Source organism: Panthera onca, chromosome B1, assembly GCF_046562875.1.
Source record: "Panthera onca isolate mPanOnc1 chromosome B1, mPanOnc1 haplotype 2, whole genome shotgun sequence".
Taxonomy (NCBI): domain Eukaryota; kingdom Metazoa; phylum Chordata; class Mammalia; order Carnivora; family Felidae; genus Panthera; species Panthera onca.
In genome coordinates, this window is record NC_138342.1 from 102,628,028 (window position 1) to 102,645,928 (window position 17,901).

Here is a 17,901-nt window from a genome sequence, read left to right on the forward strand (position 1 = left end):
TACCTTAAGAGCATGCTTTAGTTCATAGGCATCATAAAGCCGAGAGGGTTTCATCAGAGCCACGATTAATTTTTCAAATTTTCCAGTCAGTTCTGATTTCAGGTCATCCAGAAGATCCTAAGTCACAGAAAATACAAATGTGCTAAACAGGCAGAAATTTTAAGGAGATTCTTCTTAAATATAAAACGTAGCCCTTTGCTGTAATGAATTGTTTATATTTCCATCTCCAAGTAGAAAAAGGCATGAGTTAAACAAATCCCCATAGTTTTGAATATGCACCTTTGACCTCTGACCTAAAGCTTATGCTAAAGCAAAGCCACTTCTGTATCAAGGCATTTGTTCTTATGAGATGTTTTTCTTAACATCAATAGTTAAAAAATGAAAACTCTTAAAAAGTAGGTTAGAGATATTTTTAAAATGTTCTGAGAAATGTGTATCTTTAAAAACCATTTCCCCAAAATAAAATCATAAATGCATTTTTACAAATGACAAAATCTGGCTTATCATAACTATACAAAACAATTTTTTCTCTCAGTATCAAATAATATTTTAATACATAAGGAATTATGTTTACAATTATGCTGACCACTGAGAGACAGCTGCTACTATGGAGAAACTGTGTATATAATGATGAAAACAAAAGCAGTAGTCCCTACCCATTTCAGTGTCAGCACACAAGCAACTAGAAATTATATTTAGAATACTTTTTGTGTGTGTGCTTTGCATTTATTTTGCAATGAAATGATGAACACAAATTTGCAGAATAACAGAACTGTGTTTAAATAGGCAATAATTCATTTAAATAACAAATGTGATTTTTATGTTAAATTGTTAATCAAATAAGAGCATTTAAATCAATGAATTAGAAGCTCGTTTATTAAGATACCACTCCAAAAGGGAACTGAGACTGTGACCGTGTCACAACAAAACATACTGTAATACAGGTTCACACCTAGAAACTAGATAATAAGACAGTCCTCAGCGGGGAAGCAGAGAAGGATAGAGGCAGCTATCACCTTGGGATCGTGGGGCACTTGCCTTGCATCAAGCAAGGAAAAACAATTATGAGGATAAGTTGGGTGAGCACTGTAAACCAACAGCTGATATTAAGAAACTAAAAAAAAAAAAAAAGGAATAGTAAAGTCAGAATAACAAAATGATGTTAACAAAAGAATACTAATAGAGTTCAAACTAGTCTTAAAATCATAGAGGGGCTCTACATTCTAACTTAGGATGAAGTGCAGTCTTACCCTGCCAAACAGAGTTTTAAAAGCTGTGGCGATTTCCTGACGTTGAGCATTGCTTCGGGATGTCAACAGAGTCAAGATGCTCTCCTCATCGGTGCCTGCAATTTATGTTCAAAAATTATATCTTGGCTCCCACACACCCACTGTCTCAATAACCTTTGTGACCGCTCCCCCCCCCCCCCCCGCCCCGGTCACTTCCTTACCTCAAAAAACAGATTTTATTAAATAATTTATTAAACTATAAAATGTATAATTTATAACATGTTATATTTTCAATATAAACTACCCCCTATTCTTGACGCATTTTTGTGAAGTAGGAAATACTCCTGAGTTGTTAAAAACTTAGTGCATTGAGTTTTCTTGCAACAGATAGTTACTCAAATAATGGCTATTCACAAGGCACAATTGTTGGGTGTTACAGGAGATTAAGAGGGGAGGAAAATAGATCCTGGTTTCAAGTTCTAATTTAGGGTAAAAAGAAAAAAGAAAACGCAGAGACAACCTTGAGCTAAGGCAGAATGTAACAAATGCCTCAGGAGAGGTCTAGGTGTTAAATGGGGTTTCAAAGGAGGTTCTCATAGTCGACAGGTGGAAGGTTTGGGAAAAGCTTCATGGAGAAGGTGACCCCCTAAAGAGTCTTGAAGGATGGAAGGGTTTTGTCAGGCAGTGATGTAAGGAAGGAGGATAGGCTTTTAGGATGACGGAAAAGCTCAGCAGTAGGAACATAGGGCTTTCACAAATAGCAGATAATACAAGGAGTGCTAATGTGAGCTGAGTCCGACAAAGTGCTCTGGGATACTAAGGAAGGCCTTGCACAGCCAGAAAACTAACGCTAATCCTGCTACGACCGGAAATCTCACAAGATGTTCAGCATGGGAAGTGATGGGGTCAAAGCCAAGTGTGGAGAAGGCAGATCCCCACACACAGACACTAGCGCAGAAGGAGGCTGAGGACGGTGGATGAATTCTGTCTAGAAATCCTCGAGATGAGAGGTTTATTACACGTAGCTAGAGAAGGGTCCAGGGAAAGAGAAGACAATTGAATGCAAGAAGCCTGCAGAACCAGACAGCTGATTGGGCAAAGCAAACAAAGACCTGCGGAGCTGACCACTCTCAGGAATATCTGTTTATCTACTCAATCAGCTGCCTTCCAGGTAAACCTGAAAAGTTGAAAAACAAAGGGGCTGGACTTAACTTTCTGTTCAGTTCTAGAGATGGATTATATTGTATATCAGTCATACTATTTTGTTACTTTCACCTATCTTTTCTCTTTCTACACATTTCAGATAAAAATATTCTAAAATTAATCTTATTGTAAATCAGCGACTTTTTGTTTGGAAAAACAAATGTCATGTTTTTTTTTAAGAACAAAAGAAAGGTTGAATTTACCCAGGCCTTTCATGGCCTTCCGAAGAGTTTCTGCATCAGCCCGCTCATCAAATCCAGGGAAGGGAGTCACAGTGCCCTTAACCTGAGACAGGAAACACAGTGATATTATTCATGGCATGACTAATATGACAAAGCAAATGACACACAGAGCAAGCCATTGCTCTATATCATGCTCAGTCTTTAAATAAATTTCCGTTTGATAACCCCATTTGAAATGGGAAGAGGACCACTTCCAGTTTGGATTAGCAGGACCAATTCAGTACATGAGCTATCCCAGCCCACCTGCAATACCATTAATGGGAAGTCTGGCTCCCAAGGCTCTCCTCCCAGGGGCATCGCCCCCAGTGATCAAGCCCCAGTGATACCGCTTGATTCTCAGAGGGCACTTCCTTGCAGGATTCCTTCCGTTAAGTCTCTTGCCACTTTGTTTGAGAAGCATGCTAAACCTGCATTAAAACTTGATGTCCTAACCTAGACACTCAACTCCAAGCAATGTTCTTACTGCATAATTTTAAACCTAGTCCTGTTTCTTTATATTTACTTAGGGATTTTAAGACAACCTGGTAAAGCCTGAAAAGATGTTTGGTAATTCATATGCCAAATCTTTAAATTTATAGCTTTATATATAAAGTATACTGGAAGACATTCTTCAAAAGGTTTCCCATTATACTTACTTTGTCATATGTGTAGTGCTTTTAATCATCAAAATGTTTTAGTATTTTCCCCTCAAAATTTGTAATAGCACTAGTTCTTTACAATCAGAAGGCTTTATGAATACTCAGTCATAGATTTTTATGTTCTGATGAAAGGAGGATGCCACCATTTACTTTTACTAATAAATGTTTTTTAAGTCCTTCAAAACTCCTATTAAGGTTCTATCTAAAACTGAGGAAAAATCAGTTATAAGGGGGAAGGGGTTGAGAATACTTGTCTGGTTTATAATCATGCGTGTTTTATTATGAATGCATGGAAGCACAATCACCTACAAGGAAAAAAATTTCTGACAATTTCACATGGTTCAACATAATTAGAAGGAGCAATAGGTTGAGAGAGAAATTAATCAAGATTTGAGAAAATGGTCCTTCAAAACTGGCATGGATTGGGAAAGCCATATCTCTCAGGTCAAACTGCAGTCTCCCTCTGTTTAGTGGGACCACTTCAAATTGATTATGAAAACACCATCAATATATCATCATAAAAAATTAATAAATACCACAGGTTCTCTCAATGGTGAGAACTTAGGATATACAGATGACTTAGTTCACCAGTCTGTTTATTCATTCACTCGATAACCATTCTTTGAATGCTTTCCACATGCCAAGTATTGTACTAATCACTAGGAAAAAGTGATGATCTCTAAAATCAAAAGGAAATGAAAGGTACATAATTAACAAGTGCAGTTGAGTACACACACACACACACACACACACACACACACAGGTTTCATCAGGGTACATATACACATAAAGGAGGGACTGAGCTGGGAAGGATGCAAAGAAATCAGAAAAACTTCCCAAAAAATGTCTTGAAAGTTGCCTGTGATTTTCCAAGGCAGGTTCAGGAAAGTAGAGAAGTACAGGGAGGTGTAGTCCAGCATGCATGAAAACATGAAAGAATGAAAAAATCTGGTGCTTTGGACACAGGGTTGAGTTTGAACAGACTGCAACAAGAAGTGTTTACATAGATAAACAAATGAGGGGAAGGTCTTGGTGGGGGGTGAGGAGGAGCTGGAAAGCCACTGTAATAAGTGCAGACTTCATCCTGTAGGCAAGGGGAAGTCATAGAGGATCACAGAGGACATCTACATGGGGAAGAACAACATCAATTCTGCACAGTAATATTACTGGGACCGCAGTGGAAACAACAGAATGGACTGTGCGAGAGTGGAGATAGGGACACTATTTTAAAAACAACTAACACAGGAAGAAGATAAGACCTGATCGAAGTAAGGAGCAGTGGAAATGTAAAGGAAAAAGACATGAGAAGGAGCAGTGGACACAGAACAGGATCAAGGCTGAAGGGAACCAATTGCAATGATTCCTTTCTTGGATGGGGAATAGGATCACTGGTTTTACATTTCTCCCCAGTAGGCATACTGGAAGAGAAACAGGCTTTGTCAGTTACCAGGGCACACTGGTGGTAACTGGAGCTGTGTGAGAAGGCTATCACAGAAGCAATATTAGTGGGGTGGAAAGGAGGGCTGGCAGAGAAGGGAAGGTCACCTACAATCACAATGGCAGCTAGTATCTGCTGAGTGTAGCAACGGGTCAAGCACAGTGCTCAGAGCTTCACACGGATCATCTCACTGAAACTTCATTTTACCTTAGAAAGGCTTAAAGAATCAACCAAGGGACCAGGAAGCAAGTACCAGAGCTGGTACTTGAATACAGGCCATGGGACTGGGGGCTACTAATCATGAAGCTGCCTAGCCTCCCAAAGACAAAAAGAAAATCTCCAAAGAGGGTGATGGCATGGAGAAGACAAATGAGAAAAATGTACTAGGAGGAAAGGAAGAAAAGGCAGTGTCCAATACCACAGGGAAGTCAAACGGGTGGTGCGACTGAAAAGGGTTCCCTGGACTTAGTAATGAGGAGGTCTTTGGTGGCAGTAAGAGCCTGATTGGAGAACACTGAAAAGTGAATTGTAAGGCAAAGCATCTCCATGAACTCCAATTTTACAAATGATGGGGTTTTTTTAAACATGCTTTTATATTTTTTTCATGTTTTATTTATTTTTTTTATTTTACAACCAAGTTAGCATATAGTGCAACAATGATTTCAGAAGTAGATTCCTTAATGCCCCTTACTCATTTAGCCCATCCCCCCTCCCACAACCTCTCCAGTAACTGTTTGTTCTCCATATTTAGAAGTCTCTTATGTTTTTCCCCCATCCCTGTTTTTATATTATTTTTGCTTCCCTTCCCTTATGTTCACCTGTTTTGTATCTTAAAGTCCTCATATGAGTGAAGTCATATGATATTTGTCTTTCTCTGACTAATTTCACTTAGCATAATACCCTCTAGTTCCATCCATGTAGTTGCAAATGGCAAGATTTCATTCTTTTTGATTGCTGAGTAATACTCCATTGTATATACATACCACATCTTCCTTATCCATTCATCCATCGATGGACATTTGGGCTCTTTCCATACTTTGGCTATTGTTGATAGTGCTGTTATAAACATTGAGGTGCATGTGCCCCTTCGAAACAGCACACCTGTATCCCTTGGATAAATACCTAGTAGTGCAATTGCTAGGTCATAGGGTATTTCTATTTTTAATTTTTGGAGAAATCTCCATACTGTTAAACAAGCTTTTAAATACTCACTTTAAAAAAAATACTGATCACCTGGGTGGCTCAGTTGCTTAAGCATCTGACTCCTGATTTCAGCTCCGGTCATGATCTCACAGTTTGAGTTCGAGCCCCACATCTGGCTCTGTGCTGACGGTGTGGAGCCTGCTTGGGATTCTTGGTCTCCCTTTCTCTCTGCCCCTCCCTCATTCACATTCTCATTCTCTCTCTGTCTCTCTGTCTCTCTCTCAAAATAAATAAACATCTAAATAATATTTTATCCAATTTATAGGCTATGAAGTTACTAGTAGATAGGTTAAGAACAGGGGAGACAAAAGAGATTTGCCTTAAAAATACATCTGACCCCTGAGACTGAAGGAAATGAGGTGAAAGATGGAAGGAAGAGGAGTACCCTCAGAATCTCAGCTACTAACTATGAAGAAATAACTGCTGGTTGTATTTTTGAGAGCTTTCTAGAAATTGGGAAACACGTGCTACATTCCACATGATCCGACTCATTGTCAAAGCTAGCCAAAGCCACGTAGTGGTAGTAACGGACCAGATGTGAGTCAGACATGAGTCACAAGGGCAGAAACGCTGCTTGGACATCCTGTCCAAACTTTATCCCTGCCCACACAAAAATGTCTATCCTGAGCAAATGTGACTTTCCATGACTCATATCAGAGGGCTTCTCCTTCTTCCCATTAGTACCCACTGGCCTCCAGTTAAACATTTATACCTTACCCAGGTTAACTCCAACTATAAGTAAGTACTGTTCCCTTCACCCATTCCCCAGCTTGTGCTCAATTACCTTCACTCCCAGCCACCAGTGCCTGATCAAGGAAATTATATATCCTCAGATGATACGTGGCCAACACATATAATTCCCTCTTTTAACTCTCACCTTCAAAATTATCCACTCTTCTAGCTCTATAATTTTGTTGGCTTTTTTGTGCATTTATTCTAAATGAATAAGTTCTTTACCTTCAAAGACTAGGCATGCCAAAATAAAATGAATACAATTAAACCTAAACACAAGTGAAGGGTTGCTTTTCTAGATAGAATTTAAAGAAACAGGAAAACAACACAGAAATAACTTCAAATTTAGGGGCGCCTGGGCACTTAGTCGGTTGGGCATCCAATTTCAGCTCAGGTCATAATCTCACGGTTCATGGATTCGAGCCCCACACTAGGCTCTGTGCTGACAGCTCAGAGCCAGGAGCCTGCTTCAGATTCTGTGTCTCCTTCTGTCTCTGCCCCTCCTCCACTCACACTCTTTCTGTCTGTCAAAATAAATAAGCGTTTAAAAAAAAAAAGAAAGAAAGAAAGAACTTCAAACTTAAGGATGAGAAAACATTCACCTGTCTGGAACATTTTAAACTGAAGCTTTTCTGAAGGCACAGAAGAAAACTTAAAAGCCCTCTTTAAATCTGTCTTCCAGTTCAGGGTTATCAATACTTAATCAAACACCTTACCCAACATTCCACATTAATACTAATTAGGAAGCAAGAAACCATGAAGCACACCACTATAACCGAGCAACTGCTAAGCAGCTGTATAGTAATTTTTAAGTATATTTCTTCTGAGGCTCAGGTTTCACGAAAAGCCCCTGAAGGCCGCCAAGAATGTTGGGGAAAAGGAAAGTCAAATGGCAGAACTCTGCCTTCACTCCCCGGTCAGAGCAGTTCAGGCCTTATCTGATGGACACTGTACAGGTCCATTAATATTTCCTATGATAATGGGTCCCACTGATGAGCAAAGAAAAAAATTAAAAATCACCGTACCAAGAAAGAAATGAGATGAGCAAGAAAAAAGGGAAAAACCAGTATGACAGACATGATTCGGATCTAAAGTGCAAAGTAAAGTAAATATCAGAAGAAAAAAAAAAAAACAAAAAACAAACTAGAACCTCCAAGAGGTACAAACACAATCAGGGGTCAGAAACAAAATCTCAAGCTCTAATTCTAAGCCTTGCTCCAATTCCATCAAAAAAGGTGAAAGTTCAGGGTGCCTGGGTGGCTCAGTTGTTAAGTGTCCAACTGACGGCACAGAGCCTGCTTAGGATTCTCTTTCTCCCTCTCTCTTCCCCTCCCCTATGTACACATGTGCAAGCACTCTCTCTCTCAATAAATAAATACACATTTAACAATAAAAAAAAGTTAAAGTTAAATTCAAAGACTTAAATTCAAATTGGCCTTTGACCATTACCTTTGACCCCTTTCTTAAAATCAAGTGTAAGGGAAAAAAGTATCACTATAAATAGTTTAAGTTATACACACAGAGGTAGAAAAGAAATTTTCATAACAAAATAAAGGTTTTCAGTATGATTTAGGTTTTTGTTGTTTCTTTAATGCTCCCATGACTATGACTATTTCCCACCTAGATAAGAATGCCTTCCCTTGGCAAATACCAACAAATGGAAAGCTAAACTGTCTGTCAATAATGGTGATGCCTTGAGGTAGCTGAAGTGGGCAAACGCATTAGCTCCCAATGAGTATACGTTTGATTTGGGGTATGTAGGGTTCCATTTTACCTAACTGTTCAACTGGGAATTCTGTGAACAGTACTTGAAAAGCTGTATCACTAACCCATTCATTCACCAATGCTTCAGAAAATAAGCTTATAGATTTTTCATATTAGAGAAGAGTATGCATGGATTCACAACTTTATTTCCTTTTGTATCTAAACAAGGGGCAGAAACCTAATAAACATGGCTGGTCCTACACAAAGGTAGGAAATGTTAGACTCAAACCATTTTTAGTCATAGGAGAGAAATAGTACATAAATAAAAGACCTACAGAAATGAAAGAGGATTTAAAGATCATATATATCCTGTTTACTAGACAGCATCTCCTAAATGTTTTATAAAGAACTCGAATTCAACAAATTCACTACTAACTCCATCTTTTCCCGCACCTCAAACCTGCATTCCTTCCTCAAAGAAAAAGACAAACCACTCAGTGAAGCAAGCCACTCATCTTGACCTGACCAAACCCTTCACCACCTACTACCACCCCACTCATGCACCCAATCTGCCAACTCTCTCCATCAGTCCCCTATCTAAAGCCCCAGCCACTGCCTAGTTTAAGTCTTTAAGATTTCACTGGGACCATAGCAACAGATTCCTAAGTGATCTTCCAACATCCAGCTTCTCTCTCTTTCCCTCCCTCACCCCCTGAAACACCATGCAGTCTCTGCAGCCCTCAAATGTAACATCACACTGGCACCAGGGTGATTTTTGTGAAGTGTAAATCTAATCATGGCATGCCCCCACTTACAACTTTTTGACAGCTCTCCTTATCTACAAATGGTTCCTACTCTTTAGCTCTTTCTGGCATCTGTTTCCAAGACAGGGCTCCATGTCCCCACCTGACTGCAGCTTCACTCAAACAATACCATACTGCCTGCTGCTCCTGGCCATGCCAAACTCCTTTACACCCCTGAGCATTTACTTTTGCTGCTGTTGCTTCTACATATAATGTCTTTCCTCCTTGTCCCATCTGACTAATGCTAGCTAGGTAACCTCATTTTTCTCTTCTGTGAAATAGTAATACTTGTATCTGAAATAGTATTATGAGCACTAAATGATGCAAACAATGGACTTGGCAATGCATCTGTTATTTCACTAAACTTGCATTCCATTTCCTCTTTAATTCCCGTGTCTAATGATACCTGGCACATAGTGGGAACTCAAAACTTTCATACGTTCATGAATGCATGCATGAATAGGAAGTAAAGAGAACAGTTAGGAACAGGTGTTCAAAGAAATGATACCAACTGCAATATGTATTAATTTCCAATAAATCAATTATATATAGGTTTACATATTATATAAACTACTGAATTGAAAGGCTGGGTCCAAAAAAAAAAAAAAAACACTTAAAACAAAGGCCTTAGGAGCACAAGTTTTTGTAAAAGATCAACTAATGTGTTTGTGAAGTTTTAGAATAGTATTCAGGTTATTTGAATAAAATTTATTTCAGAAATCGATCTATAATGTAACAATATTGTTATATTTCTACCATTTTATATTTAAATTTATATAAATAAATTTATATAAATATATATTTATATAAATTTATATAAATATATATTTATATAAATTTATATAAATTTATATAAATATATATTTATATTTATATTTATATTTCTACCACAGATTGCCTGTCACTAGCTTGCCACCTATAGCCAAGGGGTACCAGATCGAGATAAGGGAATTAAGGTTTGCTGAATCCCAATGAATTGCTCAGTGGCTTGCAAAGCAGCCACGCAGTTTTGGATCTAGTTCTTTCTCAGCATGCAAAATGTAAACAAGATTGCACTCTCAGACAAAGGAATCAGGAACTGAGACACTAACCCAGAGCAGTACAGGTCATAAGTAAACAGGTAATCCTGACCTAGGATCCCAAGAGGGATCACTACAGACAGATTTGATTTTAAGATGAATGGTGAAAAAGATGCAATCAATATCTGATCGACCCCTCTAGCATGAAACTCATCTCAAATCTATTTATTTACATTGATCCTGCTGTTCTTTATAAATTGTCACAGTACAATGATTTCAAACCAAAAAAAAAAAAAAAAAAATTATAATCAAACCTTGCACAATTTAAATATGTATAGGAGAGAGAACTCTGATGTTCATGAAGTCTCTAGTGAAAAATTATGTAGCCTGATTTTGCTTCATGACATGCCTGCTGCTCTAAATTAATTCTTTATTAACATTATAAATAAAGCTAAGTTCAGATTGGTCAAAATCTGTATTTTTAAAGTTGCATTCTCATAAAGAAAATTAGAGATATAAAAGACTTAAATTGAATTAAAATGTATTAAATGGATCATTCATCTTTGAAATACATCCAACTCTTGATTTTTTGAAACCAAAGAATATAGAAGTACAGAATGTACTTTTAAGTACCTAAAATAAATTAGAATATCTGTGAAATAATTTGGCTGTAGCTAAATAGTGATATTTTAAAAACCTGCATGAGCAAGTTAAGCAATAAGAAATAGGTCAGCGTCCAGTTTAAGAAACCCACCCCAAGATATGGTTAAGTCAGATTGAGGAAATAACCCTAAAATCTAATTAAAAATTCACATTTATATAATCACAAGCTGACCGTTGCAAAGATGAAAGGATTCAAAAAATATTTTACTATATATAAATAACTCAGGCAATTAACAGCTCTTTGGCCATTCCTTAGTAAATATCTTGAGCTAGCTTATACCCAAATTTAGCATAGAAAAATGTTAGTGGTCCAATAATCATAAAAATTTACTATTTAGCAAGGTTTATTCTAAACATGGAAGTTGTGGTTTTAAGCCATATAAATCCAAAGCCATTCAAATGAATGATTTAAAAGATTATATATATATATATATATATATATATATATATATATATATATATATATATAGTCCAGGAACTGTTTACATGCAGGTACATTTGTAATTCAGATTTTTCTTGTATGTCATGGAAAAGATACAGTTAATCATTGTGTTACCTTTGAGAAAGCCTGGGAAGCCTCATGTTAGACTCCTTCTCTCCATAGTAACAATCAGTTGGTAGACTCCCACATGTTTCAATGCTAGCGGATGAGGACTAGGACCAGAGAGAGAAGGGCAGAGCTCAAGTGGTGGTTATCCCACAAACACCACCAGCTCTGAATGTATTCACCCAACAAGACAATATAAATCACTTTTTTTAAATTTTTTTAATGTTTATTTATTTTTGAGAGAAAGAGACAAGAGTGTGAGTGGGAGAGGAGCAGAGAGAGAGGGAGACACAGAATTGGAAGCAGGCTCCAGGCTCTGAGCTATCAGCACAGAGCCCGACCCAAGATTCGAACTCACGAGCGGTGAGATCATGACCTGAGCCGAAGTCAGACGCCCAACCCACTGAGCCACCCAGGTGCCCCTAAATCACTTTTTATGTAGTTCACAATAGTTGTCATGGCTTTGTCCCCCTAGACTGACATCATCAGGGTAAAATTTAACTAAAATTTTTCATTGATATAAAAATATTAATATAAATATACACAAGAGTATAAAGTATTCCTAATATTTATTTATAGAAAAAAAAGAAACTCCAATTATCTATCAAAGATTAATCAATGCTTTCTCATTAAATTCTTAGCAGGACAGTCATACCCAGAAGTTACCTATATAATTGATTTCCTGGATCTCTGTAAACTCTGATTGGCAAGGAGGTGGTCCCAAGGTCAAATAAAAAGACAAAAACACCAGTATGGAAGGTACAGCTTATAAACATGAAGAATAACTGCTGTTGGAGGCGACATTTTAATTCCTCAATAAATAAGAAACAATATTTAAGCATACATTTTAAATTACTGAAATGTACACCTCTATGTCTCAGGCATCTCATTTCACTACTCTACAGATGGCCACGGAGTGGAGGTCTCTGGCTCCCATAACCACAAGGCAACGAAACTACTACCATAGAAACCGTTTGAAACCTAACACTGAAGCTACTTCAGCCTTCCTACAATTACACTGGGGTCCAAGGGAATTTTTTTTGACAGTAAAAGTGCAATTCCTTATTGTGGGCATTCTGCACACCATCAAATATAAGTATAAAGACAACAAAACGTTATCCTAGTAGTAAACATTTTAACAAAATGCTTTACTTCCATGGTTTCCAAGGATAACTAATAACAAAGTAAGTGCAAAATTCAACACTGTAGCTTTCTTAACACTACTTATAACTTTTACCATGACCAAAAACTGTGGTTTTGACAGAAAACAGTCCTGGTGTTATACTGTGATAGAGATTATGCACATAACTTTGTAATATAAACCACCATTCTCCCAGATTATATATGTATAGCAGCTTTTATACTTTTCATTATTTTAAATTATTAATGTCCACAGTTGGAAAAATGTGTTCCTTTATGCTACCTGGAATCTACATAATTAAAAGGAATTGATTGAGGGGTGCCTGGATGGCTCAGTCAGTTGAGAGTCCGACTTCAGCTCGGGTCATGATCTCCTGGTCTGGTCCGTGGGTTCGAGCTCCACGTCAGGCTCTACTGACAGCTCAGAGCCTGGAGCCTGCTTCTGATTCTGTATCTCCCTCTCTCTGCCCCTCCCCTGCTCACACTGTCCCTTTCTCAAAAATAAATAAACATTAAAAAAAAAAATTTTTAAAGGAATTGACTGAAAAACTTCAGACATCACGGGGTAAACTTACAAAAGAGATTCAACAAACAGCCGAATGAGCAAGTATAAAGGGAATTATTCTTTGATGCTTGTTTCATCGCCATTTACATCACCACACCAACAATATCAAGATAAGAAAAATAATTCTCAATGAAGGAAAGTTAGTTCCACATAAAAGTATCCTTTATATGGGGAAGAACCTAAACCAAAGTTTCCACTTGAAGTAACAGGAGACTCAGTTTATTGTAATATTCCTTAAGTGTAATAGAGGAAGTAAGAATGGAAGCACTGTATAAATTAATAAAGTTACCAAGTCATCATAATCCTCCCATTTTTCTCTTGGAAAGAACCGTGAAACCTTATTCAATTTTGATAAGAGTTTTTGTTTTTTAATAAATGAAGAGTATAAAGAGAGGGCTTTGTCTGAGCAAACACTTGTTTAAAAAAATGTTTGGGAAAAAAAAAGGGATCTGGACTCTGACAAGCCAGTTAGATTGTTGAGATCTGTAAAATTAGTTTTGGGGTGGAGTTGTTAGCACTGATATTTTATTCACAAAAAATTGTCAATTTTTATTCACAAAAGATTGTCAGTCTTTTAAAGTCTGCTGTATAAATTAAACTATTTTTTTTCTTTCCTACACTTTTTTAATGTGTATTTATTTTTGAGAGAGAGAGAGCAAGAACAGGGGAAGGGCAGAGAGGAGGAGACAGGATAGGAAGCCTGCTCCCAGTGACAGCAGAGAGCCCCACATGAGTCTGCAAGTCACCATCCCCTGAGATCATGACCCCGAGCTGAGCAGGAGTCGGATGCTCAACGTCTTAGCCACCCCTTCCCTGCAATTTTGATAAATGTTAAGAACAGGAAAAAAAAAAAAAAAAAGGCTAATAATACTAGGCAATCGAGTTCTGAAACAATCCCAAGGCAAATTCAATTTAGAACTCGTTCCACGAGTTCCTTACTTAAGAAAAGCACCTCTTCTGTTTAATCTTTTGCATGAAAAAAAAAAAAAAATCCTACCTACAACTAACAATAAAATTGAGTTGAGCAACTGGAAAAAGCTCACTAGAGTTCTACTGGAAAAACACCAAGGCCCACTCACTGTATTAAAATAATACAGGAAACGGCAGGGAACGGAAAGGGGACGAAAGGAAAGAAGGAAAGGAAGGAAAAAAAATGAAGGGAAGGGAGGGAGGCAGGCAAAGAAAGAAAGACAAGGAAAGAAAGGCCTTGGGCTCACATGACCGCTACGCGCTGGTTCCTGCTCTGGTTCTAATTTTAGCGGTTCTTTGGATTTGGGAGGGCGCACTTTTACACACTCACTCACGAAAAGGGAGTGCACACAAATCCGGCCACGTCACCCGCGGCAGCGCCCCACCGGCGGCTACCGGGCAGGTTCCGGCGGGCACTCCGCGGAATAAGCCGGGGCACAGCGAAGGGGTCGGGGGGAAGCAACGAGAGAGGAAACAGGAAAGGTGTCCCAGATTTCTCCCAGGCAGATTTCGCTTTCTCCTAAACTTTTTTGGCTTCCAGACGAATTCTACAACTCCCTTGACACAGCTTACGAAGTTGGCAAATGCGAGCGCTGCGCGGGGGCGCAAGGCCCTACCTGTGCCATGGCGACTGCTCAGGTCAGGAAAAGGTGATGCAAACCTGCAAGAGAAGAGAGGCACGGAGGGTTCAGCGAGCCGCAGACCGGCCCTCCCCGCAGCGCCCCTCTCTGGACGGAGCCCCCACTCCGGCTGGGCGAGCACTCACCCAAGCGTGACAGAGGGACCCAAGTGCTCCGAACCTCCGGGAAAGCCGCGGAGCGCGGGGCGGCGGCGCGCAGGGCAGGGCAGGGATGCAAGCGCAGTAGGCTCCAAGCAGCTGCTCGCAGCCCAACTCCAAGCAACGGAAACACCACCCGCCCTGCCCCGCCCGCCTCCTGCCACGGGGACCGGGCCCGCCCCTTCCCCGGCCTCACTGCGCCTGCGTGGGGCGCCACTGGTCCCAGTCCTCGCACGCCGGGTGGGGCCGGGCTGCAGCTGCGTTGGAAGCGGCAGGAGGCGGGCTCCCCAAGGGCCGCTGGACCGCCCTGTGCTCGCGCGCGGGAAGGGCTTGGGGTCTCTGACCCAGGCTCTGGTTTGGGGGTCGCTGGGATCTTTCTTCTCTCCGTGGCCTCACAGAGCTGCTCAGACAGCGTGGCCCAGTCGACTTTTTGAAAGGCGAGAAAGTCACTGCGGCCAAGGACAGTGGGTCTTTGACCATGGTATAGAATAAGAGTAAAGTTTTGAGAGCCCTTTCCCAAATTTGTTTTTAAGTAAACAAACAAGCAAACAAAAAAGTGTCAGTGGTTGCTTCCTAGATAATGTATATAGCTTGAATGTAGATACCTCTTTGGTAGCTTATGTAGGAAATTTCAAAACCTCTGCTTGGATCAGTTCCTATTTTACAAACCAGCCTAGAACTTTACCAAAACTTAAATTTCAACTATACTCTGTATTCGTTCAACATAAAATATGTAAGTACATGAGAGAGACACACAAAGACTGACTCCAAGATATTGTACTAGGCTGGTACAGGAAAAGCAAAGATAGTGCCCTTCATAGACTTCCTGGTGTGGGGGAGGAGAGGCAAGAGGACAACCTTGCAACACTAGACTGCATGAGATATTCTCAGATGAGAAGAGCAGTGCTGTGGAGATTCAGGATAAGAGATTAGAATCTAGTCCGCTTTGGGGAATAAAGAAGAGGTCTTGTCAAATTAAATGGAGAACAAATATGATTCTTGTATAGAACATCTCATTAGCTGGCACCCCTGGGTGGCCTGGTCACTTAAGCATCCGACTCTCATTTCTGCTCAGGTCAAGATCTCATGGTTTGTGAGTTCGAGCCCTGCATCGGGTGGGCTCTGTGCTGATAGACCAGAGCCTGTTTGGGATTATGTCTCCCTGTCTCTCTGCCCCTCCCTCACTTGCGCGCGTGCTCTCTCTCTCTCTCAAAATAAAAATAAGCTTCAAAAAAATTATTAATAAAAAACAAAACGAGCATCTCATTTGCTTTCACCTGTTAAGCCACATGTTTAATAGGCCCTGACAAAGTCCCAGCAGACTGGTTGTTTACTGGATAGAAAGGCAAAACTGAAAAGTGTGCGGAGCTTGCAACATACACATACCGTCCGTCCCCTTTCAGCTTGCCTTCCCTCTTCTCTGGGAGCCTCTTTTCAACCAGCCCAACATCTCTATGTGGCCTCCAGTCCCCACAGCATTCTTTTTTTTTTCCCCCACAGCATTCTTGACAGGCCCATGCACCTGAAGGCAGCCCTTTCTCTGCATCTCTCCCTCCTCACACACTCTTTGCTTTCTCTCTGCCTTTTGCCTCCAGCATTCTTTTTCCCATTCACATCTACTTGAACTCCATTTCTTTTTTTTAATATAAAATTATTTATTTATTTATTTAGAAAGAGGGAGAGAGAACATGAGTGGGGGAGGGGCAAAGAGAGAGGGAGAGAGGGAATCCCAAACAGGCTCAGCACCATCAGCCCAGAGCCCCATGCAGGGCTCGAACTCACAAACTGCAAGATCCTGACATGAGCCAAAACCAAGAGTCAGATGCTGAACCAACTAAGCCACCCAGGAGACCCTTGAACTCAACTTCCACATTCCCTGTCTCACTTCCTACTCTCAAAGTAATGAAATTCCATCAGATCTTATTGATTTTATAGGGAAATGCCCAGCGTGGGTTAATGACTTGCCCAGTGTCCTACAGCTAAATAGTGATAGAAATAATCAATTATTAGATCCAGAGTCTTGATATATGCCAGTTGATATTCCTTTTACTTCCAGTCACATCAATTTATTCAACTCCTGCTCTGGACCAGGCACAGGTCTTGATGCTGAGCAAAGGATGATGTAGTAAATGAAACAAAGTAGGTCATACTCTGGGTGGAAGAGACAGAAAATAAACAAATATCTATTATGTCAAGTATGATACATGCTATAAAGAAAATAGAGCAGGGCTAGGGACCGGGGGTGTGGGGAACACTATTTTGCAAAGGCAGTCTGAAGGCACTTCTTGAGAAGAAATCTGAATTATTACAATTTAATTGTATTTGACAACTATTTACTGAGCACCCAAAAACGAAAACAGGAGACACACTGTATATTATGAAAGAAATGCAATCAAAATGCAACTGGTTTCAATGGAGGGACAGCTAATATTTTCCCAAGGGATTTTAAAAACGGATGTGACATTTGAATTAGGCTTTGAGGGAGTATATTTTACCAGGCAATGAAGAATTGAGAAAGAAAGGATGATCTGGTTAGGTGTACAGCAAACCAAAAGAAGGAAAGTACCTTTTTGTGCATGGGGTGAAAAGTACATAAAGAGAAACTGCCACTTAGATGCTGCTTTGAATGGTATATTTAACTGACAAATTTTGAATGACCGATTTTTTTTTTTTAACTCCTGGGTATTATAAATAATGGGCACTCAGGAAATTTCTTTTACTATCTCTTAAAAACAAGTCTCTATCATTCATTTCCAAAAGTCCCTGGTCAGTGTCCAAAAGTCAACCTCAGAATCTCTACCAGATGGTCCAGTTAACTCTCTCATCTTCCTAAGTTTTCTCTTTCATGCATTTAGAATCAAAATCCTTCTCACTCAGTGTATTGTCTTTATGTTGTGTTAAATTTAAGTATTGCATAATAATTTGGGGTTGTTTGCTGTACTGTTCTTGGATACAAATAATAGATGCCAGCTATTTTCTGATGAGATAATCATGTTGCATTCCTACCTAAAACTTTCTTTTCATTGGG

The 17,901-nt window shown here is 39.5% G+C and overlaps 1 protein-coding gene across 1 annotated transcript in view; it reads right to left on the reverse strand.

Moving 5' to 3' along the window:
* The window catches only part of ANXA5 (annexin A5), a 29,939-nt gene extending 14,928 nt beyond the window's left edge, over positions 1-15,011 (reverse strand). The window contains exons 1-5 of the mRNA XM_060654264.3: positions 14,862-15,011; positions 14,713-14,756; positions 2,636-2,717; positions 1,251-1,345; positions 4-117 (exon numbers count right to left, since the gene is read on the reverse strand). Of these exons, the coding sequence (XP_060510247.1) occupies positions 4-117; positions 1,251-1,345; positions 2,636-2,717; positions 14,713-14,721 (300 nt within the window). The 5' untranslated portion in view covers positions 14,722-14,756; positions 14,862-15,011. The remainder of the gene's footprint in view (positions 1-3; positions 118-1,250; positions 1,346-2,635; positions 2,718-14,712; positions 14,757-14,861) is intronic.
* Positions 15,012-17,901: the final 2,890 nt, after the last annotated feature.